Source organism: Eublepharis macularius, chromosome 4 (assembly GCF_028583425.1).
Source record: "Eublepharis macularius isolate TG4126 chromosome 4, MPM_Emac_v1.0, whole genome shotgun sequence".
Taxonomy (NCBI): domain Eukaryota; kingdom Metazoa; phylum Chordata; class Lepidosauria; order Squamata; family Eublepharidae; genus Eublepharis; species Eublepharis macularius.
Window position 1 is genome coordinate 10045120 of NC_072793.1, and position 14053 is coordinate 10059172.

General features: G+C 49.5%; 1 protein-coding gene across 2 annotated transcripts in view; it reads left to right on the forward strand.

Moving 5' to 3' along the window:
• ACVRL1 (activin A receptor like type 1) overlaps positions 1-14053 on the forward strand; it is a 69161-nt gene that overhangs the window by 22818 nt on the left and 32290 nt on the right. The window contains exons 2-5 of one of the 2 annotated variants that reach the window (XM_054976255.1): positions 3174-3239; positions 6499-6720; positions 9492-9709; positions 10686-10785. In XM_054976255.1, the coding sequence (XP_054832230.1) occupies positions 3179-3239; positions 6499-6720; positions 9492-9709; positions 10686-10785 (601 nt within the window). In that variant the 5' untranslated portion in view covers positions 3174-3178. The remainder of the gene's footprint in view (positions 1-3173; positions 3240-6498; positions 6721-9491; positions 9710-10685; positions 10786-14053) is intronic. The other variant, XM_054976256.1, reaches the window with a different exon arrangement.

A 14053-nucleotide genomic window follows, 5' to 3' on the forward strand; every position in this document is an offset into this window, starting at 1 on the left:
CAGTCCATCCCATCCTTTCCACAAAGGCAGGAAGGTGGCTGGTGTCTGCTGGTGCCACCGAAACAGTTATCAGTAGTGCCCGTACTGCCTGCACAGGTGAGGTGTCTCAGAGCGGTGTGGAACTGCTCTGGCTCCCCTTGGGGCTGCTGGTCCCTCTTTCTATCTCTCCCTCTGTGGAATCACTCCGACCGTTCCGAATGACCTCTCCTGCCCTCCCCATCCCGTCCTTTCCACGAAGGCAGGACGGTGGGTCATGTCAGCCACCGCTTCACAAGGGACTACCATGTTACTGCTGCCTCCTTGGTTCTGAGGGACAGCTTGGCTGAGATTGCACATATAATTGTACAGTATAGGGATACAGCATGGTTGCACAGTATGGTAGCTCTCCTGTCAACAGGACTGACTTGACCCCTTTGAGCCGGGGGAGAATGTGTCCCGCAACTCCCATCCTTTCCGCAAAGGCAGGAAGGTGGGCGATGGCAGCTGCTGCCGCTGCCCTGTTTCTTCCTCTCCCTCTCTGGGACCACTCCGACCCTTCCCAACCACCTCTCCTGTCCCGTCCATCCCATCCTTTCCGCTCACGCAGGAAGGTGGGTGATGTTAGCTGCCACCGCAGAGTACCTCTGTGGGTTCCGCAGATGAGGACTCACAATGCTTGGGAGCTTTCCAGTTCCCAGTCCATACCTCTCCCTCTCAGGTACTGCCACAACCCTTCCCAACGACTTGTCCCACCCTGTCCCCTCCTTTCCACAAAGGCAGGAAGGTGGTTGATGTCAGCAGCTGCTGTCGGGTCGGGGTCTACCCATTCCTGTCTCCGGATCTTTCGAGTCTGGCTCCTTACTGCGGCCGGAACCCCTTGGTCCCGCTCTCCCTGACCACTTCATCTTCCCTCTTTCCTCCTCTCCCTCTCAGGTACTGCCACAACCCTTCCCAACGACTTGCACCGCCCCGTCCCCTCCTTTCTGTGGAGGCAGGAAGGTGGTTGGTGTCTGCTGCTGCTGCTTCTCAGAACAGATCCAGCTCAGCTGCTGTTGTGCAGATGATAGTGCAACACAGTGCCCCCCGTCCATGGCACTGGCTCTCCCCTCTAACCAAGGGGAGTGGGTCCTGCCACAACTCAAGTCCTTTCTGTGAAGGCAGGAAGGTGGTTCATGGGTTTGGGCACCAGGGGCAGCTCAGGAACTGTGGCACAAACAGTTGTCCTGCATGGTGGCCCCAATCAATGGCACCTGCTGTTCCCGTCGAGGAAGGGGAAATGGGTCCCACAATGCCATCCTTTCCACGAAGGCAGGATGATGGGTCATCTTGGAGGCAGCCTCTTCTTCGACACTGGAGGGGCATCCAATGCTCCATGCATGTCTAGCTGGTGTGTTTTGTCTGGACTCTACACTACGCGAGGTGCGGACAACACCATCAGCCACAATGCCATGAAGTGCCCCATCTGGTGAATGTACGTCGGTGTCTGACCCACCAGGTTGTATATTTGTGTGTACGAGGCCTCCACATATGCCAACTTGTCTTGCTGGAGGAATTTCTTAGCAGATTACGTCTGGGTAATTTTGGTCTGTGGTGGCCAACGACATCACCCACCTTTTATACCTTCCGGAAGGTGCCCTCCAGGAGGCCTGGCAGGTGGGCACATGGGGGGTGCCACTGACCAGCAGCCAGACCTCCCGCCCATCTCGGGGAGGTGGCCCCACGCCACCTCCCCTAGCCTGCCAGGCCCGGCAGCTGCCGACATCACTCACCTTCCGGCCTCCGCCAGGAATAAAAAAAGGAAGGCCTGGTGAGCGGGCACATAGGGGTGCCACTGGCCAGCGGCCAGACCCCCTGCCCCCTCTGGGGGGTGGCCCACCACCACCTCCCCTAGCCGCTGACATCAACCACCTTCCAGACTACGCTGGGAATAAAAACAGTTAGGCCTGGTAGGCGAGCACATGGGGGTGCCACCAGCCAGTAGCCAGACCCCCTGCCCCCTCCAGGGGGTGGCCCCACATCACCTTCTCTAGCCTGCCAGGCCCGGCAGCCGCCGACATCACCCATCTTCCAGCCTCCGCCGGGAATAAAAAAAGTTAGGCCTGGCGGGTGGGCACATGGGGGGTGCCGCCGACGAGCAGCCAAAGCCCCCGCCCCCTAGAGTCCACCACTTGTACATGGGGTAAAAGACAATTGGTGGCTCCCATTGTGTCGAATGGGAGTTTCCTGGGGGCGTCAGTTTTGGGAATGTATAACTCCAAGATCCGCATTGCAATCTTGACCAAACTTGGGTGATGGCTGGAGGGGAGCCTGCTGAACACTCCCCGTGAATATGGGCTCTCTAAGTCTAATGGGGGCTGCTCTGGTGCCAACGAACAACGGACACCAAACATGTTCATTAACAGGACATGTTCATTTCCGTTCATCTGTTCGTGTTTGGCAGCGGCAACGAATAACGAACAGCATGTTCATGGTTTTTTTTGCAAAACAGCTTCCTATGCTTTTGGTTGTCTGCTAAACTGGGACTGTAGGAAATGGGGCAGAGCAAGCTCCTTCAGTTAGAAGGAAACTATAACTCTTACCATCCAGACTGCCTGGACATATGAGTCCCCCAGCTATTCTCATCTGTGATATGAATTGTCAGTGAGATCTGAAGAATATGTGCTCTGCAGAAGTTTGGTGTGCATTCAGGATGCAGTAGATGTACACATGCATGTGTGTGCACACGTAACACCATTATTTCGTCTTACTGATGTTAGCTTAAAAGTAAGCCATACTTCTGCTGCTTTCGCTAGTATCCAAGTCAAATATTTGGAAACACCACATAATCGTTTCTACACTATGTGTGAAAGGCAATCAAACTTTGTTTTCACAGAACATCCCATATTCCAAGTAAGAGAAGTGGTAGCAGAGGTGTGGGAGGGGGAGGCAGAGCATGCTACAAGGAAAGCCGAGAGACACCATGTCGGAGGTCCTTGCTCTTTTGCAAATAGATGGTTTGCTAAGATATCCCTCTGATGGCCTGAATGGCTGAGTCTTGGCAAGTTCAGTCTCTGTGTCCCTGCTGTCCATATTTCCCTTTCTGCATATATCCAAGAAACGCTGTTTAGAATATGGGCAATATACATTTTCCGGCAAGACGAATACTGTCATAGTGTGAAGATCTTTATTATTAATTGACTGTTCTGTTTCTGCAGAGAAAATGCTGCCAGGATCTATCTTGTGTCTTTTCTTGGCTATCCTGAGTCTCCCAAGAAACTCTGGTAAGAAACATTTGGCACAGACTTGGGTGCAGGAGTGGTGAAGGAATCTTTCTAGAAATTACTGTTTGGAGTTGCATTGACAAAGCACTATGTACAGGATATCACATGCAATAACACTACTGCATGACTAAGCATTCGTTAGTTCACAGCTGGAGTGATGGGTCCAATTGCATGAGGAGGGGAGAACCACATCTGGCTCACTGGGCATTTTAGAGGAAGGACAGGCAAGGCAGTTCCAGTAATCACAGAAAAAAGTGTGCAGGCTTACTATAAAGGATGCAGAGAAGAACAAGAAGAGGCAGGAGCAGAAAAGGGCTTGAATTGCCTGACATAGGGCACATCTAGCACATCCAAAAGGAGGAGGCTGTCAGGGCTTGCCGCGGGCACCGCAGGACGAGGCGCCGCCATGCCTGGCCCTGACGTCAAAGGGGTGGCAGGGATGCTGCAGGACCCTGCTGTGTGGAAGGAGGGGTGGTATACCTCACCCAGACTCCCTCTCAGTCCACTCGCTGGCCTGCTCAACCTGCTCCCAGCTTCCCCCTTGATCTCCTCCATCTCCTCCTCCGTTGACTTCCCTCGTCGTCCCCTCTCGCTCCTCTCCAGTCCACTCCAACTCCACTGCATTACTCCTACTCAACCCACCCCGCCCTGTGGGAGGACTTCCCTTTTATCCCTTCAGCCCTGCCATGCTCCACCTGCCAACCACGCCCTCCTGCTGCCTTCTAACCATGGCTCTGGCTGGCCTGGGCAGCTGCACCTGTGCTCATTTGGCTGGAAGCACTAGGCCGGTCCACCTGCGCCTTGTTGACTGGCTATCCAGCCTCTCTGGCTGAGCTGACAGCTGAAGGCAGGCCCAGCTGAGCCTCCTTGGCTGGCTGCCCATCTCTCCCCTAGATTGCCTCAGGCAGCTCCACCTGGCGTTGCTTAGCTCCTGGCATCCTCTGGGCTAGGTTATTGCTTTCAAGCTGGGCTGCAGATTGGGGCGTGGCTCTGAGCTGCTGAGGCTGATTCTCCTCCCTGGCTGGTAAGGCTTCAGTTTGCCCAGCTGCTGGTTGTCTGTCCCCACTGCCTTTGCCCTCACTCTCCCTGCCTGGCACCCTGGACTCCCACTGGAGGGTGGGACTAGCTGGCCTCCACCTGCCCCTTCTAATCCTCTGAGGCTTGGGTGCTATTTTCCCTCCCTCCTGTGCAGGTAGGTTCTGGCCGAGGGTGCCGGCTGGGCTGACTGGGCGGTTGTCTCCCGGCTGTCTCCCGTCCCCTCCTCCCGGTAAGTCCGGGGGATGTGCCCCAGACCCCGGACAGAGGCAGCATTACAGAAGAAAAATGGATGTTCTGATCTGGAATGTTCAAGAACAGGAACAAAACCCACCTTTTATTAGGATCAACCAAAGTGATGCAAAACTATGTGCAAGCTTTTGAGTACCTTACAATTCTTCATCATTATAAAAACAAATATTAAAATGGGGAGAAGAGAGCAAACTTCTCCAGTCATGTGCTTAAGGCCTTTTCTTATCCGCATCCTGATCCCATGCAGCTGCCTACAGTTTTTTTGATCTGAAACGTATTTACTTAGCATTAAGCTCCACTGGTGATGATAATAATGATGATGATCATCATCATCACATAGTACTACCTGTGTACACAATCCTTTAAGGGGCAACATACAAAGTAGCCTTTACATACAACATGAATGCTGTTTTCAGTAGTCCTTTCTCTTTACTATCTGCAGAAGAAGCAGAAGAGGAGGAGGGGGAGACTTGATCCTTCTTTTACCCAATTCCTACTAAATATGCTAATGAAATTTTGATGACTAGGTTTTATAGACCGTAAAAGATCCAGTAATACTGGCTGGCAGAGCCAAAGAGATCCGCAAATGCCTCAAGGGGAACTGCAGTAAGCCCTCTATTAAGCATCATTATCCCAGTCGTTAAATTCATATCCTATCTTTCTTCTTTAAACAAGAACTCCAGGGAGATCCAGTTCCAGGCAAGCACTTATAGGCGGCAATCCTAAGTGCCCTTACTAGGAAGTAAGCCCCAATGAGTACCATGGGACTTACATCCTGGGAAACATGGTTAGAGAGCAACCATAAGCAGGTCTACTCAGAATCTAACTCAGGTTTACTCAATGGGCTTACTCCCAGGAAAGTGTTCTTTTGCCAAAGGAGGGCACCGTTTTTCTGGTTCTCCTCAGATGGGCTATTTGATCCACTGTAATTTAAGGCAAAGGCCCGCTCAGCTCAGCGGAAGGGAGTGGCTCACTGCAGCAGCCTCAGCTCATTACAGAGGTAATTTGGCATCTTCGATCCTTAGCTGGGACTCGGTTGGACATCCTGTGGGTGCATAACAGAAGTTCCACCAAAGGGAGAATACACTGAATTCCCAAATACCGTGACTGTGGCCTAGTGAAGTTGAGTCTCCCACTGACTGGCTTCATCAAGTCTTCTGTCTCAAGCAGCTGGGGGCCGTCCCTGCCAGCACCTTCGTGTTACCGTAGAGCAGAGGCTCTCTCTCTGCCCACTCTCTCTGCCCGGTGGAGCACCAAATCAGGTTCTAGGTTTTGGTATTAACCTATAAAGCCCCGTGCAGACTGGGACTGGCATATCTGCGGGACCGCCTCTCCCCATATGAACCCCAGAGGACTCTCCGTTCCAGTGAGAAACATCTGTTAAAGATCCCTGGCCCCAGGGAGGCCCGTCTGGTACTGACCAGGGCCAGGGCCTTTTCAGTCCTGGCCCCAGCCTGGTGGAATGCTCTGTCCAATGAGACCAGGGCCCGGCGGGATTTGTTATTTTTCCACCAGGCCTGTAAGACAGAACTGTTCCGCCAGGCATATGGTTGATGCGAGGTGGTGCCCCCTAGCCGGGGGAGTACAGCACATGTCTTCCCTACTAGTGACACCCTCCATCTCTCACATATTCCCTGCCAAAATGCTCTGGAGATGGCTAAAAAGGTGGTCAGTGAGATCATTGTGCCGCTGTTTTTATATATATGTTTTTTAATTATGGTATTTACATGTTTTATGGTTTTAAATTGTATAAATTGTGAAATGTAATTTTAAATTTTAGTTGTAATCTGCCCTGAGCCTGCTGATGTGAAAGGGCGGAATATACATCAAATATAAATAAATAACTAAATTTTAACTCCAAACACTGACAAATACCTTGACTGTGGCATAGTTTAGTTGGGTTAGTGGGCAGCCAGCAAGCAAAGGATAAACCATCTGTGAAATAGCTTCTCCTCCTTTCTGTCCCCTGCAGGTACGCTGTCCTGCATTTGTGAGAATCAAGGGTGTGCTGACAAAATGTGCTCAGGAGAGGCATGTTTTGCAAGTAAATACCTGGAGCAAGGGACTATCATCACCCGGAAAGGATGCATAGACCCCACCTCTCTGAACTGTAGGGGTGACATCACTGAAAACTATGGCACAAAATGCTGCTCGTCCGAACTGTGCAATAAGAATCTCGACATCCGGCTGTCAGGTACAGTTGCAGCTTCTGATGCGAAGGTCATGACCAGGAAGAAGGGAGATGATGCTTCGGCAGTTTCTTGCACATGGAAAAATCCCTAAATGAGAAAGAGGTAGCACCATGTGGTTGCCTCGGTCTCACTTGCTTGGACTTGGGCAAAATGGGAGGCCGTAGCAGTTCCTAAACTTTTTTGTTACTGGAACCCACTCATGGTGAATTGTGGTTGTTTGGGAACTCTCTCTTAGTTCCTTTTTAACCTACAGATGAACTTTCTTTAAACTGCGGCACTGTGTTGTCTAGAGTGACTTTTATGGACAATCAAGTGTCTTGCTGTACAGATCCATACATATTGTGGGTGGGGGGAGGGAGCTAACTGGGTTGCTCAGAGTGTCATCAATGCATAAACCAATCGGCAGTTTTGAAACATTGAATAGAATGGTTTCAGTTGTTTATTAAAAACACATTACAATGTTTGTGTATAGTGTGGCAGGACCCAAACAGGCTGCACAATGGCACATTGAAATGTGTCTCTTACATCACTAACCACATTATTTTTTTACAGGCTCTTATATAGTTTTGCTGCCACTCAGGGCTTTTTTTCCAGGAAAAGAGGTGGTGGAACTCAGTGGTGGAACTCAAGACCGCACAATGACATCACTTTGGGTCAGCTGGAACAAGGGGGGAGTTTTTTAAAGTTTAAATTGCCCATGGCCGGTGGCCCCACCCCCTGATCTCCAGACAGAGCGGGGGTTAGATTGCCCTCCACGCTGCTCAGTGGCGTGGAGGGCAATCTAAACTCTCCTCTGTCTGGAGATCAGGGGGCAGGGCCACCGGCCATGTGACCATTTTTAAGAGGTGCTGGAACTCCGTTCCACCGTGTTCCCGCTGAAAAAAAGCCCTGCTGCCGCTATGGCAAAAATAGGCCCTGCTCTGGTAATTAACATATTGTCACTAGGAAACAAAATCTGAAGAACCAAAGTCCATTTAATCCAGCCTCTGTTTCTCATGGTGGCCTACCAAATGCACCTAGAATTTGTCTAATCCCCCTTTAAAGCCTTCTAAATCTGTGGCCATTGTTAAATCTTATGGCACTGAATTCCATAAAATAATTGTGCCTTGTTTGAAGAAGTACTTTTTCGGCCCTGAATATAAGTCATATCTTCGGTTGGGAAATATTTTTGGAATGTTCAGAACAATCCTTTATGCACACTATTATTATTGGGTCCAACATGGTGATCAAGTAAAATGTTTATTTGTCTCATATCAAGGAGAATCGGGTTCAGATTAGCTATTGGCATAGAGATACTTTGCATGATCCTGTAACTAGGATGACCAAGTGAACTGCAGAAATGTTGGGCATATGGTGAAACATTTGTGCGACTGTTTTATCATACATCCCAAGTCCAGTTTTTAAATAAGGGCTGACATCTTAGTGAACCCCTACAAAAGCTTCCACACACTGGTCAACCCTGGCCTAGAAAAATTGTAACCAGCTGTGTTAAAAAACGGGGACCTGGAACATGAGAGGCAAGTCCAGGATATCTTCTAATTACTCAGCAGGGCCATCTCAGTCTCCATTTGTGGCCCAAGGGGAGGGGGGGAGGGGGGAGTACTTCAACAAAAAAAGAAAGGAGGCTGCCTCTACCCAGCCCTCAGTGGACAGATCTAGTGGTGCACGGAAGTTACAGTGTCAAAGAACATGACACTGTGGGACTTCTGGTCCAGATGTGACTGTGATGAGCCATGGGTCTGTGAAACTCATGTGTTGTTTTTTTCTTGACCACCCACATGATCAGCAGTGTGGACAGCAGCCTTATAAAACAATCTTAACCATTCCGGTAACATTATCCAGGCTTTGAGTTTGGATTGTGGCTTCACTCACTTTGTTTACGTTTTGATCTTCGGTATCAGTTCAAAAACACCACCTAAAGCCAGAGAACAAAACCTCCGGTGAGTGAAGCCATCATGCTGCTCAGCTGATGTGCCCATAGCATAGTTGTACTGGTGTGGGGGGGTTCAAAGCAACTTCTGACCCCTTCTGTCCTGCCTTCCAGCTCTATCTTGTCCCAGCACAGATGCAGGAAGTGCGAGGGCCAAGCTAGAAGTGACAAATTACACTTGAATGGCAAGTGAACAGACTCACATGCAGGGCTTTTTTTCTGGGGAAAGAGGTGGTGGAACTCAGTGGGTTGCCCTAGGAGAAAATGGTCACATGGCTGGTGGCCCCGCCTCCTGATCTCCAGACAGAGGGGAGTTGAGATTGCCCTCCGCGCCGCTCAGTGGCGCGGAGGGCAATCTCAACTCCCCTCTGTCTGGAGATCAGGGGGCGGGGCCACCAGCCATGTGACCATTTTCAAGAGGTTCCGGAATTCCGTTCCCCCGCGTTCCCCCTGAAAAAAAGCCCTGCTCACATGTATTCCTCCCTGTTCACTTGCACTCCACTTGCGCTCCACTCGATCACTACATGAATTATGCTTGCCATTCAAGTGTAATTCGTCACTTCTAGCTTGGCTCTCCATTGGCTCTCAGGAATCTCTTTCAAGTGAACTGAAATCTATAAAGTGAAAAGCTGCGCTCACTGTGCTGATGAAGAGCAGAGCCTGCAGGGAGTGACATCTAGACAGCATTCCTGTCTCGTGTTTAGCAGCCCTCTTGAGTTTACTGATAAAAGGCTTTATGCAAATGAACACAGGCAAGAGATGCTGCCCAATACCTGTGAGAATACATTGCCCACCAGAAAGCAGCACTAACCAAATGACTCCATTTTGCTTTCTTCTGATCAGTGAAAGAGCAGCCTCAAGAGGCCCAATCCCACCAGAAGCTTCTGCTGCTGATCCTGGTTCCGCTGTTTGGCAGTTTGATCCTTGCCGTATTGGTTGGGCTCTTTGTGTGGAAAGTGGTCCAGAGCCGCCGGAGACAAATGCTGCTTGAGTCAGATGACTGGAGGGACCTGGAGGACTCCATGCTAAAGGCATCTGTAATGGGGGACAGTACCTTGGAGGTAAGTCGGTGTCACTCTAAAATGCAGGTTCACCCAAGGCCACATGAGCTCTATTTTTTAGGGGTGGGGGGGACCAGCCTCCTCACAGTCTCTGTAAAAGAAAGCATTCTCTCTGATTCTCCGTGTAGTTTTTCTTGGCTGCTCCCCCTTGGGGGCAATGCTTTTGCAAAGGGAGCAAGCTTTTTGCAAGGGAGGAGGACAGGCAGGAATGGATGCTACAGCCAGCGAGAAGCAAAACTGTGAGCTTCTGGGTAGCTGTATAGGGAGGACCACTGCGAGGAGGAATAAGGGGTGGAGAGTTGAGTCTCACGTGGGTGAGACGGAAATGCAGCCTCAGCAGGACTGAACTTATGGTTGACAACATGATTTTTAGACAAAAAAGACAAAAAAGGGGAAAGTAGCAGAAATCGAACCCATGCGTCCTGTTCCAGACAGCAATACTCTAACTGCAAATGCTCACACACAAGGAGACCATAATGGGACCTTTGGAGTCTTCTAGGCAGGACCCAAATATCCTTTGGCTGCAGAGCTAATCAATATCCTATGCTCAGGGGAGGCTTTGTGAGTGGAGAGCAGAAACAGTTATTTTTGTCTCTCCGTTGACTTAAGGGGGCTTGTATTTCCTTAAGACAGCTTTTTGATGTTGTAATGTTATGCCCACTGACTGGGGAGGCAGGAGTTTGACCCAAGGGAGCATAGCATCAGGACTAAGCTTTCTGTTCCTCCGTTTCTTCCCCACCGTGCCCCCAATCTCCCCCCGTTTCTTCCCCCTTATACCAGAATATTTACAATGGCATAGAAATTACATTGGCTAAAAATTCTGCCATCTTAATTTGAAGTTTTGACAATGGAATGGATTTAGTCACTATCCTACCCTCATCCAGCAAGGATAGGCAGGTAATCTGAGATGTTGCCATTTTCCAGTATCTCCTTCCCATTCCCTGATGTTTTACTACTTACTTCATATTGTCTCCAGGGCTGGATGAATGATGACTGCACCACTGGTAGTGGCTCTGGACTTCCCTTCCTAGTCCAAAGAACTGTGGCTCGGCAGATTACCCTGGTTGAATGCGTAGGTAAGGCAAAAACCAGTGTGTATACTGAGCAGAGGTGGATTTGTCTAACATCTGAGAAATGAAACCATCAGTTCCAACTCTGTAACAGAAGTTACAGATTCTGAAACTTGCACACTAGGGGTGTGCAAGTTGGCTTGGGAATACCAAATATATTCGGAATTATTCAGACATTTCCGTATATATCTGGCATATTTCGATATGTTCAGATAGACTGGTATTTACATTACCGAATTATCTGGATGTATTCAGGAATGTCAGGGACTTGTGTTTGAAAGATTGCAGCAGATTGTGTCCCCCCCCCGCCCCTTTTGCAGGCTTCCCAGGCAACAAGGGGGGTGGGGAGGGAGGCGGCATTACTGTGTGCGTGTCTGTGTCAGTGTTGTTTGCTTGCCATATGCCATTGCCAGTCTGGCTGCTGCCTTGGTATTATGGCTTGCTAGGTTAGATGCCAGGATTCTCTGGTTTGGGGTTGCGTCTTTGGGGCTTATGTTGGGCCTGGGTTGTGTCTGGCATCTCTGGGTGGCATCGGTTATGTCAGGCTTGTACTAGTGTCTGCTTCTGGTGGGATTCTCTGTTTTGACATTGGTTCTATTGGGCTTTGTTGGTTCTGTTTGCATTGGGAGGGTTATGGTCATTCGTTGCTGTTGTGCATTTGGTGATGTCTTTCTGTGTTTTGGGGAAAGCCTTGGAGTTTCCTCCCGTAGGAAACAATGGAGAGTGGCCGGGGGCAGTTTCATCAGGGGCCTGTAGAACTGGATTCTGTGGTCCAATTCAGTTAAAACCTGGGGGGTCTTTAGAGGACAGGCAGGACCAGGGTCTCTGGGATTTTGGTACAGTTTGCTTGCAAAATGTCCCCTCCATTTCCCACAGAAAGATTTCCCCATATGGAATAATAGGACTGCATATATTCAGAATTCAGAACGAAACGGTTGATTGTGGTCTTTTGACCCAATGCCTCGCCAGCGTGGGGATGTGTGGGATGGCCTTGCAGTGGCTGGTCTCCTTCCTCCATGGTCAGGGACAGCAGGCAGTGCTTGCGGAGCAGACGTCATCACACCAGCCTTCGGTGTGCGGCACCCCACAGGGGGCAATTCTCTCCCCAATGTTGTATAACATCTATGCACCCACACACCCCCTCGCCTAGGTGGTCCAGAGTTTTGGGCTGGGTTGTCACCAATATATGGATGACACCCATGGCCAGCTGGACGTCACACTAGATACCTTGGCCAAGGGTTTGGATGCCATGGCAACATGGCTGAGACAGAGTCGCTTGTAATTTAATCCTCTGAAGACAGAGTTCCTGCACCTGGGTCATGCAGCGATAGGTATGGGGATCTGGCTCCTGACTTAATGCCTACGTCGATGGTGAGGAATTTGGGCATGATCCGGGATGCAACTCTTATGATGGAGGTCCAGGTAATGGCAGTTGCTAGATCTGCATTTTTTCGTCTTTGGCAGGCCAGGCACCTTGCTCCCCATCTCTCCTTGCTCCCCATCTCTCCTCCCAGGACCTAGCTATGGCGATACCTGCAACTGTCATCTCCAGACTGGACTACTGTATCTTGCTCTATGCAGGGCTCCCCTTGGGCCTGATCCGAAATTACAGCTGGTCCAGAATGAAGTGACACACGTCCTCACAGAGGCACCGTTTGGAGCACATATCCATCTGTTGCTGTGTCAGCTGCACTGAATCTGGTGCAAGGTTCTGGTTCTGACATTTAAAGCCTTTAACAGACTGGAACCAACATACCTGTGGAATGACCTGTCTCCATATGTCGTTCGGAGGGTTCTGCATTCCACAGATAAGCAGTTGCTGGTGGTCCCTGGCCCGAAAGATGTTCTTCTAGCCTCGACCAGGGCCAGAGCTTTTTCGGCTCTGGCACCAGCCTGGTGGAACATTCTTCTGATGGCGATCCAGGCCCTGCGGGATCTGTTACAGTTCCTCGGGGCCTGTAAAATGGAGCATTTCTGCCAGGCCAATAGTTGAGGCATTGGCAAGTCGTCCTTCCTGACTGCCCATGTCCCGCCACGCCCTCCCTGGATATGATCTTATCCTACTAGTTGCATTTTGCAGCTCTGCAACAGCCTTTTTGGAATTGACAGTAGATGCCTCTACCCTCTGTATTTATTGTTATTTATTTGGTTTTATTGTTTTAATGTAAATTGTAGTTGTACTGTTTGATATTGTTGTGACCCGCCCTGAGCCTGCTTGCAGGGCAGGTGGACTATAAATGGAATAGTGAGGGTGACATTTGCACCTTGACTGATCTGGTTTGGCCCTCAGACGAGAGGTTTCCACTCCTACTTATTCAGGAGAGAATTCTTATCTGGAGATTTTAAGAGCATGAGAGCTGAGAAGTTCTTTGGGGTCTTCTGAATTCTGTGGACCACTTCTTTGGCTCTCCCCATTAAAATGCACATCAGCGTAACAACTAACAGCGCCATCCTAAGAAGACTTACAGCCTTCTAAGCCCATTAACTTCAAATGGAATTAGAAGAGTGTTATCTCTGCTTAGGATGGCACTGCTAGAATGTAAACTGAACCACAGATTGATCTCCCAGCTATACAGATCAATAGAAATATCACTCACGATTATTAGCTGCATGAAGACCAAAATGCATATAACACTGAGGATGTGCAAATGGATCCCCTAACATGCCGTTTAACCTAAACAATTAGCTGTGGAGGAAGGGAATGGGGTTGAGATGTAGAAGAAGGGTGCTTAACTACACGTGCCATTTCCCCTCCTGAGCTACTTCTAGCCCTTAGGTTAAAAAAGGCATATACAAGTATTATGCCTACCTGGGCTAAAAGCACATCGGGGAGTCAATTTTAATTGTTTTAATCCTTAACTCTGCTGTAATGAGCCCCCCTCCCAATTTCAGGTCAATCCATAATATCTCTTCCTTCTAATCTAGAGTCAGATAAAGGAAATTAACCTGGCTGAAACTTTTGGTGGTAATTCCTACTGATGGCAAGTGGACTGTTTGCTACAATTCAGTTTGCTACAAGCAAAGACTGCCATTTTCCCATATCTACGCAATTCCGTTTAGAAATTCTGTTACCGCACATCTCCTTGTCAGAGGGCAGAGATTCCTTACTTTCTGCCATTTTTGAGAGCTGGGCAGCTTCGTTAGAGAGAAAAGCCTAGTTGGCTTCGCCTTCCTCCTCTCAGGCAGGAGTGGCTTCATTTTTTTTGGTCTTTTCTTGTGGTATAACTGGTGTGTATTGATGAGCACACACAAACTCCAGGAAGAGAATGGCTTT